Source organism: Bos taurus, chromosome 16 (assembly GCF_002263795.3).
Source record: "Bos taurus isolate L1 Dominette 01449 registration number 42190680 breed Hereford chromosome 16, ARS-UCD2.0, whole genome shotgun sequence".
In the NCBI taxonomy this organism is placed as follows: Eukaryota; Metazoa; Chordata; class Mammalia; order Artiodactyla; family Bovidae; genus Bos; species Bos taurus.
The window spans coordinates 75712172-75730821 of record NC_037343.1 but is presented as its reverse complement, the minus strand read 5'-3'; the positions used below and the strand labels follow the sequence as shown (position 1 = coordinate 75730821).

Below are 18650 nucleotides of genomic sequence, written 5' to 3'. Positions count from 1 at the left end.
ATGGATTCAAACAAGAATTGTAGAATTTTGAATTTGATTTAAATCTATGTTTGAAATTGCTGTAAACCAACAAGTTTAATATTTTCTCTTAGGAAAATCATGTCCTAATCTGGGCGATCCAGTGAATGGTCAAGTTTACTTCGTCAATGGAAGTGTTCTGTTTGGTTCACAGGCTCACTTTGTTTGTAATCAGGGGTAAGTAAGATGCTACTTACAGAAAATAAGGTTCAGTTCAGTTCAGTTCAGTCGCTCAGTTGTGTCCAACTCTTTGCAACCCCATGAACCGCACTCACCAGGCCTCCCTGTCCATCACCAACTCCCGGAGTTCACCCAAACCCATGTCCATCGAGTGGATGATGCCATCCAACCATCTCATCCTCTGTTGTCCCCTTCTCCTCCTGCCCTCAATCTTTCCCAGCATCAGGGTCTTTTCCAATGAGTCAACTCTTCGCATCAGGTGGCCAAAGTACTGGAGTTTCAGCTTCAACATCAATCCTTCCAATGAACACCCAGGACTGATCTCCTTTAGGATGGACTGGTTGGATCTCCTCACAGTCCAAGGGACTCTCAAGAGTCTTCTCCAACATCACAGTTCAAAAGCATCAATTCTTCTATGCTCAGCTTTCTTTATAGTCCAACTCTCACATCCATACATTTCTACTGGAAAAACCATAGCCTTGACTAGACGGACCTTTGTTGGCAAAGTAGTGTCTCTGCTTTTTCATATGCTGTCTAGGTTGGTCATAACTTTCCTTCCAAGGAGTAAGTGTCTTTTAATTTCATGGCTGCAATCACCATCTGCAGTGATTTTGGAGGCCAGAAAAATAAAGTCAGCCACTGTTTCCACTGTTTCCCCATCTATTTGCCATGAAGTGATGGGACCAGATGCCATGATCTTCGTTTTCTGAATGTTGAGCTTTAAGCCAACTTTTTCACTCTCCTCTTTCACTTTCATCAGGAGGCTTTTTAGTTCTTCTTCACTTTCTGCCATAAGGGTGGTATCATCTGCATACCTGAGGTTATTGATACTTCTCCCAGCAATTTTGATTCCAGCTTGTGGTTCTTCCAGCCCAGTGTTTCTCATGATGTACTCTGCATATAAGTTAAATAAGCAGGGTGACAATATACAGCCTTGACGTACTCCTTTTCCTATTTGGAACTAGTCTGTTGTTCCATGTCCGGTTCTAACTGTTGCTTCCTGACCTGCATACAGGTTTCTCAAGAGGCAGGTCAGGTAGGTTTTAATTGTGATCTCCTCAAATATTTTCTCATAATTTTCTTTTTCTCACTCTCTCCTGGGACCTCTGTAATTTGAATGTTGGTTTGCATAATGTTTTCCCAGAGGACTCTGAGACCGTCCTGTCTTATTTTCATTCTTCTTTATTCTCTGCTTCAGTTATTTCTCCATTCTATCTTCCTGCTCACTTACCGTCCTTTTGCCTCAGTTATTTTGCTCTTGGCTCCCTCTAGTGTACTCTGTTTCAGTTATTGCCTTGCTCATTGCTGATTGACAGTTCTTCATTTCTTCCAAGTCCGTATTGAACATTTCTTGTATCTTCTCTATCCATGCCTCCATCATATCTATCTATGCCTCCATTTTATTTCTGAGATTTGGGGTCATCTTTACTATCATTACTCTAAATGTTTTCAGGTAGACTGTGTGTTTTCTCTTCATTTGTTTGGTCTTGTGAGTTCTTACCAGACTCTTCCATGCGCTACATGTTTCTTTGTCTTTTTAGTTTGTTTCATTTACTGGGCTTGGGTCTACTTTTCACAGGCTGCAAGGATGTAGTTCCTCCTACTTGTGGTGTCTGTCTCCCACGGGTGGGGTTGCTTTCCTGGTAGGCAGTGCCAGTGCCTGTTCTGGTGGTTGGAGGTGGATCTTGTCTCTAAAGGGCAGTGCTATACTTCCAGTAGTGTATTTTGAGATGTCTGTGAACTTGGTATGGCTTTGAGCAGACTGTCTGCTAATGGGTAGGGTTCTATTCCTGTTTTGCTAATTGTTTGGCATGAAGTGTCCAGCACTGGAACTTGCTGGCCTTTGTGTCAGTCCAGGTGTTATGGTTGAGATGGAGGCCTTTTGGAGAGTTCTTGCCAATTAATATTCCATGAGGTTTTAAGTTCTCTGGTGGTCTAACATCATGGATCAGGTCTCCTATCTCAGAGTTTCAGGCCTAACCCCATTGCTGGAGCACCAAGATTCCACAAGCCATACAGCACAGAAGAGAAAGAGGGAAAAAAAGACAGAAAAAAAGAAAAATTTAAACAAACAAATAATGGACAAAGGCCCAAGACAAATATTAAAAGCAGCACTTAACGTGTAATAACATACTATCAAACAAACTAAAAAAAAATTTTTAAAGAATGAAAATGTGAATAAAAACATGAAAAGAGCAATTAAACCATAAACAAACCCATAAATGAAAACAAAGAGTAGAAACTAGACTAGCAAAAATACAACATCAAAAACATGGGGAAAACGGTAAGATAATGAGAAAGTACTGTGAAAATGGGAAAAACATTTTAAAACATTTATTTAAAAGCAAAAAGCATTAAGTAAAGGAAAAATAAAAGCAGTAGTAAAGAACAATAAAACAATAGAAAAAAGAAGAAAGAGAAGCTATTTAGAGAAAGATTGGTAGTAAGAATATTTTCCTATTTGTCTGTGTCCATGTCACACAGAGAGCTCCAGCATGTCTTCCTACTCAGGAAGTTCTCCAAAAATTCTAGGAAGGCCTCTGGCACCTGCTGTGGGCCCTGTGGGGTCAACTCAGGTTCAGATCTGGTTTTACTCCAGCTTTTACTTGCTTACAAAGTCTACAGTTGCCCTCAAAGTCCACAGCCTTAAGCTAATTGTGGGGATTTAGTAGGCTGCTGCTGGGGCTACAAGCGAATTCCCTTCCTCTGAGTCCCTGGTGCTCAGTTTTGGTTTCGGCCCCCTCTCTTTTTATAGACCGTCGTCTGGTGTGTGTTCCCCGCCCAGGCAATGGAGGCAAAAGCTGCGGCTTATTGGGGCTCACTTGCTAAGTCAGTCTGGGCAGAGGGAGCGATATGGCAGACACAGTTGGGATGTGCAAGGAAAACCTGTGGCAGCAGAGACCTGTAGGAAGTTCCTACAGCCTCAGGCAGGTCGTCTGCTCCCCCAGGGGAACTGGCCCCAGGTCGAGGGTCCCTTGGCAGCGCCAAGCCGCACAGGTACGGGCAGTGACTTTTGCCTGCTGACAGCTTGGTGGAGGCTGCAGTGGATATCATGCCAACCTCTGGGGCGGGGGTCTGCCGTGGAACTTTGCCCCCCATCTCTGGCACATGCTTTGGTGGCAGCCAGCCTGCTTGTCCACCTCTGGGACGACAGACCGCAGCCCATCTCACCTCTGGCATTCACGGAGGCAGTGTCCTGCTGTCTGCAAGCGCAAAGAGTTGGAAGGTCCCCACAGCAGTGATCTCTTAACCCTCTGGCTGGCACAGACTTTTCCCTGGAATCCCTCGTCTGTGCTGCACAGACTTTCATCATGGCCCTCAACCCCAGTCCTCTCCCTATGGCCCGATCTCCAAAGCCCAAGCCTCAACACCCAGCCACCATCTCACCACGGCAGGCACGCAAACAAATGTCTCAGACTGGGAAGTGCTGTCAGCACTGAGGTCTGTGGTGAATTCTTTCCACTTCTTTTTCCAAGCACTTGTTTGCAGGCTCCCCTCTGAGGTTCTGAAGCTCGCCCCTATCCCCGCCCATTAGGGGATTTCCTAGTGTGTGGAAACGTTCCCTCCTCCATGGCTCCTTCCCAGAGGCACAGGTCATGTCCTCATACCCTTGTCTCCTTTTTAAATTTCTTTTGCCCTACCCCGTTACGTGAAAATTAGCTTGCCTTTTTGGAAGTCTGGGGTCTCTTCCAGCATTTCAGTATTCTATAGGAGTTGCTCCACATGCAGATTTATTTTGGTGTATTTGTGGGGAGGAAGATGGTCTCTATGTTTTACTTCTCAGCCATCGTGAAATCCCCCTCTTGTAGAACGATTGGTATAACTTCTCTTTTAAACATTTGGCAGAATTAAAGAGTTGAAAAGCATCAGATCCAGGACTTTTTTTTTTAATGGAAGATTTTTGGTTACTGATTCAATCTACTAACTTGTCATATTTAATTCAAATTTTGTAATTTTTTAATGAAGTCATGGTAGATACTGTGTTTACCTGGATTTGTTCACTGTGTCTAGGCTATCATTTGTTGGCATAAAATTATTCATAGAGGTCTCATATTTTTAATTCTGTAGAACTAAGTGATAATATCCCCATTTAATTTCTGATTTGGGTAATTTAGATTTTTCTTTTTTTCTTAGTCCATCTAGCTAAGGGTTTGTCAGTGTTTTTGCTCTTTTGGAAAACCAACTTTTGATTTCACTGACGTTCTCTTCTCTATTTTACTGCTTTAATCTTTATTATTTACTTCCTTCTGGTAGTTTTGGGTTATCTTCTTTCACTAATTCCTTAAGTTGTAACATTAGGTTTCTTACTTTAATTGAAGAATAATTTACCTACAAACTAAATTACTTCAGGTACATCACATGCTGCTGCTGCTAAGTCACTTTAGTCGTATCCGACTCTGTGAGACCCCATAGATGGCAGCCCACCAGGCTTCCCCGTCCCTGGGATTCTCCAGGCAAGAACACTGGAGTGGGTTGCCATTTCCTTCTCCAATGCATGAAAGTGAAAAGTGGAAGTGAAGTCGCTCAGTCGTGTCTGACTCTTTGCGACCCCATGGACTGCAGCCCACCAGGCTCCTCCATCCATGGGGTTTTCCAGGTAAGAGTACTGGAGTGGGGTGCCATCGCCTTCTCCAAGTACATCACATAGGGACTGATATTTCTGTATGTTTAAAAGTGATTACCATGATGTCTAGTTATCATCTGTCAGCATACGAGGTTATTGCACAGTTATTACTGGTTTCCTACTTTCATCCTCATAACCTCTTTCTTTCATAACTGGAAATTTGTGCCTCCTAATCTCACTCACCTAATTCATTTCTCCCTCCACCCCCTCCCTCCGGCAACCACTTTTTTGTTCTCTGTGGCTGGAGTATGTTTGTGTTTTGTTGTTTCTCGTTTGCTTTGTGTTTAATTGCACTTATAGATGAAATCATGCAATATTAATGTTTCATTTTTTCACTTGGCATAATATTCTCTAGGCCCATCCCATGTTGTTGCTAATGGCAAGATTTCCCTGTTTTTATGGCTGAGCTATAGTCCATTGTGTTTGTTTATCCCTATGTTCTTAATCCCTTTAGTCTCCTGAAGGGCATATAGTTAGCTACTGTATCATCTCTACTTTACACAGCAATGAATGTAGGGCTGCTGGGAAAAGTTGAAGGCAAGACGAGAAGGGAGCGGCAGGGGATGAGAGGGTTGGATGGCATCACTGACTCAGTGGACATGAATTTGAGCAAACTCCAGGAGAGAGTAAAGAAGAGGGGAGCCTGACATGCTGCAGTCCATGCAGGTCGCAAAGAGTAGGACATGACTTAGCGATGGAACAACTTTTCAACTCCAGAATTTCCTTTCGGCTTCTTTCTAGTTTTTCTGTCTCCTGTTTGAGATTTCCATGTTTTACACGGCTTTTCTTGATTTTCTAGATTTCTTCCTTTAGTTTTTTAAGCATCATTAAGGCAGTCATTTTTTTCCATCAAATTTTATTGGGGGCTCAGGACCTTGGGGTTTTGGCAAGAGACCTCCCTGCTGGCAAAGAGGCACCAAGGTATGGGAATCATTTAATGTTCTTCTGGAGGCACAGGTTGTTGGTGTGGACACATTTCTTCTTGTGGCAGTTGGCAGCATTGAGATGGAAGTGAGCAAATACTTGTGAGAGATGGTTTACTAACAGTGTGTTTGGGGGCAAACTTGTGGAAGGAAGGCTTAGTGATGCCACCCCACAGGCAAAGCGCGAAGTGTGAGTTGACTCCTTTCTTGAATTTGTGGTCTGAGAGTGTGTGGTCAACCTCCAGCTATATGCCCCCAAAATTCAAAACTGTTAGGCAAACAGGACGTCTCCCTTTTCTTGGGTTTTAGCTTTGATATTCTCAATGGTGACATTGAACTTGACCCTGAGAGTGATGTTGTTACTTGCAGGGCGTTCATAAAGATCTGCAGCTCTATGTCTTCCACTTAGCCCCCTCATTGAAGAAAAATCAGACAGCAGAACTGGCATTAATTGATTTACCACTGCAAATGCCTTCATAAGACAGTTATTTTAAAGTCTTTGTCTAGTTCATCTGCCATCAGTTCTTTTTTTTTAAATTTTATTTTATTTTTAAACTTTACATAATTGTATTAGTTTTGCCAAATATCGAAATGAATCTGCCACAGGTATACATGTGTTCCCCATCCTGAACCCTCCTCTCTCCTCCCTCCCCATACCATCCCCCTGGGTCGTCCCAGTGCACTAGCCCCAAGCATCCAGTATCGTGCATCGAACCTGGACTGGCCACTCGTTTCTTACATGATATTTTACATGTTTCATTGCCATTCTCCCAAATCTTCCCACCCTCTCCCTCTCCCACAGAGTCCATAAGACTGTTCTATACATCAGTGTCTCTTTTGCTGTCTCGTACACAGGGTTATTGTTACCATATTTCTAAATTCCATATATATGCGTTAGTATACTGTATTGGTGTTTTTTCTTCTGGCTTACTTCACTCTGTATAATAGGCTCCAGTTTCATCCACCTCATTAGAACTGATTCAAATGTATTCTTTTTAATGGCTAATACTCCACTGTGTATATGTACCATAGCTTTCTTATCCATTCATCTGCTGATGGACATCTAGGTTGCTTCCATGTCCTGGCTATTATAAACAGTGCTGCGATGAACACTGGGGTACATGTGTCTCTTTCCCTTCTGGTTTCCTCAGTGTGTATGCCCAGCAGTGGGATTGCTGGATCATAAGGCAGTTCTATTTCCAGTTTTTTAAGGAATCTCCACACTGTTCTCCAGAGTGGCTGGACTAGTTTGCATTCCCATCAACAGTATAAGAGGGTTCCCTTTTCTCCACACCCTCTCCAGCATTTATTATTTGTAGACTTTTGGATCGCAGCCATTCTGACTGGTGTGAAATGGTACCTCATAGTGGTTTTGATTTGCATTTCTCTGATAATGAGTGATGTTGAGCATTTTTTCATGTGTTTGTTAGCCCTCTGTATGTCTTCTTTGGAGAAATGTCTATTTAGTTCTTTGGCCCATTTTTTGATTGGGTCATTTATTTTTCTGGAGTTGAGCTGTAGGAGTTGCTTGTATATTTTTGAGATTAGTTGTTTGTCAGTTGCTTCATTTGCTATTATTTTCTCCCATTCTGAAGGCTGTCTTTTCACCTTGCTAATAGTTTCCTTTGATGTGCAGAAGCTTTTAAGGTTAATCAGGTCCCATTTGTTTATTTTTGCTTTTATTTCCAATATTCTGGGAGATGGGTCATAGAGGATCCTGCTGTGATGTATGTCAGAGAGTGTTTTGCCTATGTTCTCCTCTAGGAGTTTTATAGTTTCTGGTCTTAAATTGAGATCTTTAATCCATTTTGAGTTTATTTTTGTGTATGGTGTTAGAAAGTGTTCTAGTTTCATTCTTTTACAAGTGGTTGACCAGATTTCCCAGCACCACTTGTTAAAGAGATTGTCTTTAATCCATTGTATATTCTTGCCTCCTTTGTCAAAGATAAGGTGTCCATATGTGTGTGGATTTATCTCTGGGCTTTCTATTTTGTTCCATTGATCTATATTTTTGTCTTTGTGCCAGTATCATACTGTCTTGATAACTGTGGCTTTGTAGTAGAGCCTGAAGTCAGGTAGGTTGATTCCTCCAGTTCCATTCTTCTTTCTCAAGATCGCTTTGGCTATTTGAGGTTTTTTGTATTTCCATACAAATTGTGAAATTATTTGTTCTAGCTCTGTGAAGAATACTGTTGGTAGCTTGATAGGGATTGCATTGAATCTATAAATTGCTTTGGGTAGTATACTCATTTTCACTATATTGAGTCTTCCAATCCATGAACATGGTATATTTCTCCATCTATTAGTGTCCTCTTTGATTTCTTTCACCAGTGTTTTATAGTTTTCTATATATAGGTCTTTACTTTCTTTAGGTAGATATATTCCTAAGTATTTTATTCTTCCCGTTGCAATGGTGAATGGAATTGTTTCTTTAATTTCTCTTTCTGTTTTCTCATTATTAGTGTATAGGAATGCAAGGGATTTCTGTATGTTGATTTTATATCCTGCAACTTTACTATATTCATTGATTATTTCTAGTAATTTTCTGGTGGAGTCTTTAGGGTTTTCTATGTAGAGGATCATGTCATCTGCAAACAGTGAGAGTTTTACTTCTTCTTTTCCAATTTGGATTCCTTTTATTTCTTTTTCTGCTCTGATCACTGTGGCCAAGACTTCCAAAACTATGTTGAATAGTAATGGTGAAAGTGGGCACCCTTGTCTTATTCCTGACTTTAGAGGAAATGCTTTCAATTTTTCACCATTGAGGATAATGTTTGCTGTGGGTTTGTCATATATAGCTTTTATTATGTTGAGGTATGTTCCTTCTATTCCTGCTTTCTGGAGAGTTTTTACCATAAATGGATGTTGAATTTTGTCAAAGGCTTTCTCTGCATCTATTGAGATAATCATATGGTTTTTATTTTTCAATTTGTTAATGTGGTGTATTACATTGATTGATTTGCGGATATTGAAGAATCCTTGCATCCCTGGGATAAAGCCCACTTGGTCATGGTGTATGATCTTTTTAATGTGTTGTTGGATTCTGATTGCTAGAATTTTGTTAAGGATTTTTGCATCTATGTTCATCAGTGATATTGGCCTGTAGTTTTCTTTTTTTGTGGGGTCTTTGTCAGGTTTTGGTATTAGGGTGATGGTGGCCTCATAGAATGAGTTTGGAAGTTTACCTTCCTCTGCAATTTTTTGGAAGAGTTTGAGCAGGATAGGTGTTAGCTCTTCTCCAAATTTTTGGTAGAATTCAGCTGTGAAGCCATCTGGACCTGGGCTTTTGTTTGCTGGAAGATTTTTGATTACAGTTTCAATTTCCATGCTTGTGATGGGTCTGTTAAGATTTTCTATTTCTTCCTGGTCCAGTTTTGGAAAGTTGTACTTTTCTAAGAATTTGTCCATTTCTTCCACGTTGTCCATTTTATTGGCATGTAATTGTTGATAGTAGTGTCTTATGATCCTTTGTATTTCTGTGTTGTCTGTTGTGATCTCTCCATTTTCGTTTCTAATTTTATTGATTTGATTTTTCTCCCTTTGTTTCTTGATGAGTCTGGCTAATGGTTTGTCAATTTTATTTATCCTTTCAAAGAACCAGCTTTTGGTTTTGTTGATTTTTGCTCTGGTCTCTTTTGTTTCTTTTGCATTTATTTCTGCTTTAATTTTTAAAATTTCTTTCCTTCTACTAACCCTGGGGTTCTTCATTTCTTCCTTTTCTAGTTGCTTTAGGTGTAGAGTTAGGTTATTTATTTGACTTTTTCTTGTTTCTTGAGGTGTGCCTGTATTGCTATGAACTTTCCCCTTAGGACTGCTTTCACCGTGTCCCACGGGTGGGTTGTTGTGTTTTCATTTTCATTTGTTTCTATGCAAATTTTGATTTCTTTTTTGATTTCTTCTGTGATTTGTTGGTTATTCAGCAGTGTGTTGTTCAGCCTCCATATGTTGGAATTTTTAATAGTTTTTCTCCTGTAATTGAGATCTAATCTTACTGCATTGTGGTCAGAAAAGATGCTTGGAATGATTTCTATTTTTTTGAATTTACCAAGGCTAGCTTTATGGCCCAGGATGTGATCTATCCTGGAGAAGGTTCCATGTGTGCTTGAGAAAAAGGTGAAATTCCTTGTTTTGGGATGAAATGTCCTATAGGTATCAATTAGGTCTAACTGGTCTATTGTATCGTTTAAAGTTTGTGTTTCCTTGTTAATTTTCTGTTTAGTTGATCTATCCATAGGTGTGAGTGGGGTATTAAAGTCTCCCACTATTATTGTGTTATTGTTAATTTCTCCTTTCATACTTGTTAGCATTTGTCTTACATACTGCGGTGCTCCCGTGTTGGGTGCATATATATTTATAATTGTTACATCTTCTTCTTGGATTGATCCTTTGATCATTATGTAGTGACCTTCTTTGTCTCTTTTCACAGCCTTTGTTTTAAAGTCTATTTTATCTGATATGAGTATTGCTACTCCTGCTTTCTTTTGGTCCCTATTTGCATGGAAAATCTTTTTCCAGCCCTTCACTTTCAGTCTGTAATGTGTCCCCTGTTTTGAGGTGGGTCTCTTGTAGACAACATATGTAGGGGTCTTGTTTCTGTATCCATTCAGCCAGTCTTTGTCTTTTGGTTGGGGCATTCAACCCATTTACGTTTAAGGTAATTACTGATAAGTATGATCCTGTTGCCAGTTACTTTATTGTTTTGGGTTCGAATTTATACACCGTTTTTGTGTTTCCTGTCTAGAGAATATCCTTTAGTATTTGTTGGAGAGCTGGTTTGGTGGTGCAGAATTCTCTCAGCTTTTGCTTGTCTGAAAAGCTTTTGATTTCTCCTTCATACTTGAATGAGATCCTTGCTGGGTACAATAATCTGGGCTGTAGGTTATTTTCTTTCATCATTTTAAGTATGTCTTGCCATTCCCTCCTGGCTTGAAGAGTTTCTATTGAAAGATCAGCTGTTATCCTTATGGGAATTCCCTTGTGTGTTATTTGTTGTTTTTCCCTTGCTGCTTTTAATATTTGTTCTTTGTGTTTGATCTTTGTTAATTTGATTAATATGTGTCTTGGGGTGTTTCACCTTGGGTTTATCCTGTTTGGGACTCTCTGGGTTTCTTGGACTTGGGTGATTATTTCCTTCCCCATTTTAGGGAAGTTTTCAACTATTATCTCCTCAAGTATTTTCTCATGGTCTTTCTTTTTGTCTTCTTCTTCTGGAACCCCTATGATTCGAATGTTGTAGTGTTTAATATTGTCCTGGAGGTCTCTGAGATTGTCCTCATTTCTTTTAATTCGTTTTTCTTTTATCCTCTCTGATTCATTTATTTCTACCATTCTATCTTCTAATTCACTAATCCTATCTTCTGCCTCTGTTATTCTACTATTTGTTGCCTCCAGAGTGTTTTTAGTTTCATTTATTGCATTATTCATTATATATTGATTCTTTTTTATTTCTTCTAGGTCCTTGTTAAACCTTTCTTGCATCTTCTCAATCCTTGTCTCCAGGCTATTTATCTGTGATTCCATTTTGATTTCAAGATTTTGGATCAATTTCACTATCATTATTCGGAATTCTTTATCGGGTAGATTCCCTATCTCTTCCTCTTTTGTTTGGTTTGGTGGGCATTTATCCTGTTCCTTTATCTGCTGGGTATTCCTCTGTCTCTTCATCTTGTTTAAATTGCTGAGTTTAGGGTGTCCTTTCTGTATTCTGGCAGTTTGTGGAGTTCTCTTTATTGTGGCGTTTCCTCGCTGTGTGTGGGTTTGTACAGGTGGTTTGTCAAGGTTTCCTGGTTAGGGAAACTTGTGTCAGTGTTCTGGTGGGTGGAGCTGTATTTCTTCTCTCTGGAGTGCAATGAAATGTCCAGTAATGAGTTATGAGATGTCTATGGTTTTGGGGTGACTTTGGGCAGCCTGTATCTTGAAGCTCAGGGCTGTGCTCCTTTGTTGCTGGAGAATTTGCTTGGTATGTCTTGCCCTGGAACTTGTTGGCCCTTGTGTGGTGCTTGGTTTCAGTGTCGGTATGGAGGCGTTTGATGAGCTCCTGTCAATTAATGCTCCTTGGAGTCAGGAGTTCCCTGGAGTCAGGGTTTGGACTTAAGCCTCCTGCTTCCAGTTATCAGTCTTATTTTTACAGTAGTTTCAAAACTTCTCCTTCTATACAGCACCATTGATAAAACATCTACGTTAAAGATGAAAAGTTTCTCTACTGTGAGGGTCACTCAGAGAGGTTCACAGCATTACATGGAGAAGAGAAGAGGGAGGAGGGAGTTAGAGGTGACCCAAATGAGATGAGATGGAATCAATAGTGGAGAGAGTGGGCTAGCCAGTAGTCACTTCCTTATGTGCACTCCACAACTGGACCATTCAGAGATGTTCACGGAGTTATACAGAGAAGAGAAGAAGGAGGAAGGTGACAGAGGTGGCCAGAAGGATAAAAGGAGGGATTGAAAAGGAGGGAGACAGATCCAGCCAGTAATCAGTTCCCTAAGTGTTCTCCACCATCTGGAACACACAGAAATTCACAGAGTTGGGTAGAGTAGAGAGGGGTTAGGGAGGAGACACAGGAGACCTGGTGGAGAAAAAGGAGGGTCCAAAGGGAGAGAGAGCAGTCAAGCCAGTAATCTTGCTCCCTAGTGAAAAATGGGTCCTGAAGATTGGGTTCTTAAAGGTACAAAATTGGTAACAAATACATAAAAGCAAAAATTAAAGATCTAGAGTAGAGTCTGGAATTCCAAAAATACGATGTTAAAGAAAAGAAGAAGGAAAAGAAAGAGAGAAAAAGCGAACAAACAAAAACAAACAAGGTCGCGAAAATTATAAAGAAAATACAGGTACAAATTTGATAACTAATACCAAAAAGCAAAAATTAAAAATCTAGAGTAGAGTTTGGAATTTCAAAAATACAATGTTAAAAAAAAAGAAGAAGAAAAATAAAGAGAGAAAACAAACAAACAAAAACAAACAATGTCGCAAAAATTATAAAGAAAATACAGGTACAAAATTGATATCAAATACCAAAAAGCATAAATTAAAAATCTAGAGTAGAGTTTGGAATTTCAGATATACAATGTTATATAAAAGGAGAAGAGAAAGAAACAGAGAAAAGAAAAAAAAAGTCACAGAAATTATAAAAAGAACTATAGGTACAAAATTGATAACATATACCAAAAAGCTACAATTAAAAATCTAGAGTAGACTTTGGAATTTCAAAAATACAATGTTAAAGAAAAGAAGAAAAAAAAAACAAGGTCAAAAATTATAAAATATATATATATATGAAGTTTGCTGAAGAAGAAAAAAATAGGGTCTTTTTTTTTTTTTTTTTTGCAAAGTAATATGTTATAAAAGTGAAAATTAAAAGAACAATAGAGGACTTAAAATTTTTTTTTAAAAAATTAAAAAAAAAAAAGAAAGAATGATCGTAAAAATAGTAAAAATATATCTAGGACTTTCTCTGGTTTTGTTGTGACTATTGTGGGTTCAGTTCATTTTTGGCTAGTTCCTTGGTCTGACTTATATTTCTCAAGATCTATAGGCCCCTTCCTATGTAGTCTGTAGTAACCACAGGGTTTAATCTATTGCCTGTAGCTTCCAAGGTGTTTCCTTCTGTTATAACTTCTTCTGTTTGCTGGTCTCTTCAGTGTCTGGTTTCCGCCCTGACACAAAGGGCACGGTGGAGGACACTTTTTTTTTTTTTTTTTTAAGGCTTACTTGTTCAGTCGCTCTGTGGGGAGGGAGGGAGGGATGCTGCAAACAAATAACACTGGCGTGGGCTCGCAGTGCCTCAGCCACCCTGGGTCTGCCCCCGCTCACGGTGCGTGTAGCCTCCCTGCCCACACTGCTCGGGCTCTAGGTTGTTCTGCCGGGAACAATCCGAGGCCGGCCCAGGGCTGCATGCACCTCCCAGGTCCAAGCCGCTCAGGTTCAGGCACTCGGGTAGTCCTCAGAGGCGCAGACTCAGTTGGGCCTGCGTTTTGTGCTCTTCCCAGGTCCGAGCAGCTCAGGTGATGAGGTGTTTGGCGAGCGCCAATGCTGCGACTTATCGCCTCCCCGCCACTCGGTTATCTGGGTGTAAAACCGGTGCACCTTCTCAGGCAGATGTTGACCGTCCAGACCCGCAAGAAGTTTTAGTTAGCAAAGAAGCCTGCTTACAGTTTTATAGATAATGTCTGTCTGGGGCTGCGATTGCTCCCTTCCGGCTCTGGCTGCCTGTCACCGGAGGGGGAAGGTCTGCAGCCGGCTATCTCTGTTCAGTCCTTTGTTCCGTGTGCAGGCCTGGCGGTGTCTTAGGTTGGGGCTGGCTTTTCGCGTGGTAGATATCCCACAGTCTGGTTTGCTAGCCCAAATTATTTCGCTGAGATAGCGCTCAGGGTATTCAGGCCAGACTCCTACTCTAAGCGATGCAGCCCGCGCCGCGCCTCCCTGCCCAGCCCCCGCTTGCTAATGGCGTGTGCAGGCGTCTGCACTGCTTCTCCACTGGGGGAGTTACCTTGGGCTTGCAATCTGCGAGTTTTAATTGTTTATTTATTTTTTCTCCCTGTTATGTTGCCCTCTGTGCTTCCAAAGCTCGGCACAGATTCGGCAGTGAGAAGGTTTCCTGGTGTTTGGAAACTTCTCTGTTTTTAAGACTCCCTTTCCGGGACGGAACTCCATCCCTCCCTCTTTTGTCTCTTTTTTTGTCTTTTATATTTTTTCCTACCTCCTTTCGAAGAGTTGGGTTGCTTTTCTGGGTGCCTGATGTCCTCTGCCAGCATTCAGAAGTTGTTTTGTGGAATTTACTCAACGTTTAAATGCTCTTTTGATGAATTTGTGGGGGAGAAAGTGTTCTCCCTGTCCTACTCCTCCGCCATCTTGGCTCCTCTCTCCATCAGTTCTTTTTCAAAGACAATTTCTTTTTATTTATTTCTTCCTTTGAAAGGCTTGTACTCTTGTTTCTTTGTATGCATTGTGATTTTCTTACTGAACAAAAAACACTTGAATCTAATACTTTGGTAATTCTGAAAATTAGATTTCCCCTCTTACCTGGGGGTTGCTCTTTTGTGTTAATGTTTTTTGTATCTCTATGATGAATATCAGCCTGCTATATAAACTGAAGATTATCTAGGTCTTTCCTGAGCCTTTCCCTGGGCGTACACGATCACCTACTTATTTCCCCTACACATGCAGTTGCTTTTGAATGTCCTGATGTTGAATGTCTGGCTCCTGAAAGAGGAAAAAGCAAACAATGAAAGGGGGAACAAAGGCCACTAAATATTTAAGCCCCTTTAAGTTACTTCATCCAGGATAGGAGGGGCTTGCAAGAATGGGGCAAGGGGCGACAAAAATGGAAGTCCATCTCTTTGATTATCTGTGATCAGAAGCAGCAATTGGTGACAAGAACACAGAGCCTCATATTTGGAGGGCAGGGTCCTTTTTGCCCACTTTGGCTCCCACAAGCTACTTGTAAGCTGCTCTGGGAACACATGCAGAGAACCCTGCCACGCTGCTATGGGTGAGGATGGGTCACTCCCACTGTGCTAGACAAGAGTTGAGATTGACCAAAACAAGTCAATTTGCCTGCCTCCATCTTCACGGAAACTGTAAACTATCAACAGAAGGCAGAGTTCCAAAATAGTGACATCAGGCAGATTCTACCGGTGCAATTGTTATCAAGGTGGGGAGGCAGATTCCTGATACTTCTTAAATTGCTGTCCTCCCAGAAATACACATTGCAATCTAAAATCAATGAGTGAGCCTTGTGGAAAAAGTCAGCTGGAAGCAGATAGGGTATTTTTTAATGTGGTCAATTAAAAATAATGGAACATTCAGTGAATATTTATATAGAGAGGCTCTGCTAGATACTTTGAGGGATGCCAAAACTTTACTACATAGATTTTTCCCAAAGAAGTTGTATCCTTCTTGAGAAATACAGCATACACAAAGAGGAGTCAAAGCGTAGTAGTAAATGAGAAGAAGTATCAAATAGATAGAATCACTCACAATCATTACAGTGAACTTCCAGAAGGAAGAGAGTGTGTATTGTGAATTTAAATCATCACAGAAAATTTCATCAAGTAGGAGTATTCCTGAGCTACTCCTAAGAAGTCAAGTGACTGAGTTATGTCCGACTCTTTGCAACCCTATAAACAGTAGCCCGCTGGGATCCTTTGTCCATGGGCTTCTCTAGGCAAGAAAACTGGAGTGGGTTGCCATTTCCTACTCCAAGGAATCGTCCCAACCCAGGAATGGAACCTGGGTCTTCCGCATTGCAGGCAGATTCTTTACCCTTGAGCCACTAGGGAAGCCCATAATCCTAGGAAGGTGAAGACATACCTTGGAGATGTTGCAAGTTCAGTTCCAGACCACCGCAATAGAGCAAGTAAAATGAATTTTTCACATATGTTTACAACAACAGCAACAACATATACCATAGTCTACTGTGATTAGAATTATATCTGAAAAGTGTACATACATTAACTTTAAAATAACATATTGCCAAATCTAAGCCTGCAGTAAGTCATAGTAGTAACATTCAACAGCAGTGATCACAGATGACCACAACAAATATAATAACAGTAATAAAGTTTGAAATATGTGATATTTACCAAACTGTGCCAGGAGAAACAAACGGAGCAAACATTGTTGGGAAAATGGCACAAATGAATTTGCTCAATGCAGGGTTGCCACACACCTTCAGTTTGTTAAAATCTCAAAAAGTTAAGAGAAATAAAATAAGGTGCATGTGTATTCTGATCTAAAAAACTAGCAATAAGAGTTTAAACTTGCCTCGTACTCACTATGTGCCGGAGGCTATCTCATCCAGTCCTCAGAACAATCACATGAGTTACGTCAGGGAAGCATTAGGGAAGCATTAAGAGATTTCTCAAGCTCAAGGCAGTCATGGAGCTGGAACTTGATTCCAGGTCGCAAGTTCTAGGGCCCTGATCTCTCTGCTCAGCCCTTACTGAGCAAAATGGTGTGAGCAAAGAGTAGAAGTCAGTGTGTAATACACTTGCCAGAGGGAGCAGAGGGGCTGCACTGACCAGCGTGACAGTAATTTACACATTTTCAGTTCAGCTCAGTTCAGTTGTTCAGTCGTGTCCGACTCTTTGTGACCCCATGAATCGCAGCACGCCAGGCCTCCCTGTTGTTGGGGATTTTCTCCCCAGGACTTGGAAGAAACGAACCTGAAAGAAGGACACTCGGACAGTCTCTTGCTCGGACTGACAAGTTTATTGCTGCAGTCAAGCCTTTTTATAGAAGTAGGAACAAAGAGCTTAGAGTATACAGCCAGCAGAGCGTGTACGGGGTTAACACCTAATCAGTAAAAATATTTCAAGGACGGTGCGCTCTAAGTGACCCATGTCCTTATCCCATAACCCATTTTCTCAAGCAACATCCTTAGTATTTATTATTAAATCTTGGCACCGGGCATAACCAAAGGCAGGAGATGTTTTTCTGCCCGAGCACACCAAGCTGGGATATTTCTGGCCCTTCACCATTTTCCCAAGGACTTCCTCCAACTGGCTATTTTGTACTGGGCTTCCCAACATATCCTTCTTTTGTTTTTAATTTAAGCATGGAAGCTGCTAGTTGGACTCCATTGTGGGAGGCATGGAGTCTCGAGTAGAGACATCTATATCCTATAAGCAATGACAGAAAAAGCAGGGTGATTAATACATATATAAAAATGTTGCTTCCTGAAAACCAAGCTCTAGGATCTAGAGATGATAGGGTTTTGGTTAAAGTATCATAAAATTGAGTGCTGTACAATTCCTTAGGTACCTTAACTTGAAAATTAGCAACTTGTTGTTTCAACAAATTGATGTCTAAACTTGAGTTATCTGTGAGATCCTGCAAATGCACTCTAACTTTATCCCAAGGATATTCAGTGCTATTATAGGGCATGTTAGTCAGACAAAAAGAAGTAAAATTCCAGTGACAACATATACGTGTTTGGAAAGCCAGTTGCTGCACTTGATCTCCTGAGTGGATAACCGCAGTTTGTAACTCATTAATTCGTGTTTGTAATTGCTGATCTATTTGAGTTTGTCGAGTCCGAAGATCATGAGTCTTTGCGCCAAGCAGTGATAAAATCATGATTTTGTATATAATTATGTAAAGCCATACCGGACAAAGTTCCTACAGTCACAATGGAGATAAGGCTTAAGATGCCTGTAACAATCCACCCAATGATGCGCTTAGATCACCTAAGTCCAGTTTTCAACAATACAGAAAGAAATACAGAATCAGTCCAAGTCTCAGTTAAGTTTACAGGAAGCCATATCTCAGATCTTTGTTTAACTAGTGCAATGCTAGCATTGTGATATGAAATGGTGTGATTAACGCAGGTATACAATGCACATGCAGTACAATTGACAATCTTGGTCAATAAGTCAATATCAAAATGCCCTACAATAAACAAATATGGAAGGTGAACACATGATTGAATATGCTGCTGCTACTGCAGCTAAGTCGCTTCAGTCGTGTCCAACTCTGTGTGACCCCATAGACGGCAGCCCACCAGGCTCCCCCGTCCCTGGGATTCTCCAGACAAGAACATTGGAGTGGGTTGCCGTTTCCTTCTCCAATGCATGAAAGTGAAAAGTGAAAGTGAAGTCGCTCAGTCGTGTCCGACTCTAGCAACCCCATGGACTGCAGCCTACCAGGCTCCTCTGTCCATGGGATTCTCCAGGCAAGAGTACTGGAGTGGGGTGACATTGCCTTCTCCAATGATTGAATATAGCCAGTACTATTGTATAGGAAGGTATAATTAGAAGGACGAAACATACCCATAGTCCCATAAACACTAGCGAAGTGCTTTAAGGCTGCTGGAATTTTCCAAATGTGCCATTGCTTTGGCCCCACAATGGGGACGACAATCCTGGGCCGTGGGGGTGATAAGCCCCCATTATACCAATTCAGCAATA

At 40.9% G+C, this 18650-nt stretch overlaps 1 protein-coding gene across 1 annotated transcript in view; it reads left to right on the top strand.

Moving 5' to 3' along the window:
* Nucleotides 1-18650, top strand: part of LOC518224 (membrane cofactor protein) — a 79466-nt gene that overhangs the window by 5238 nt on the left and 55578 nt on the right. Inside the window, exon 3 of the mRNA XM_059875833.1 lies at nt 93-195. Within this exon, the coding sequence (XP_059731816.1) occupies nt 93-195 (103 nt within the window). The remainder of the gene's footprint in view (nt 1-92; nt 196-18650) is intronic.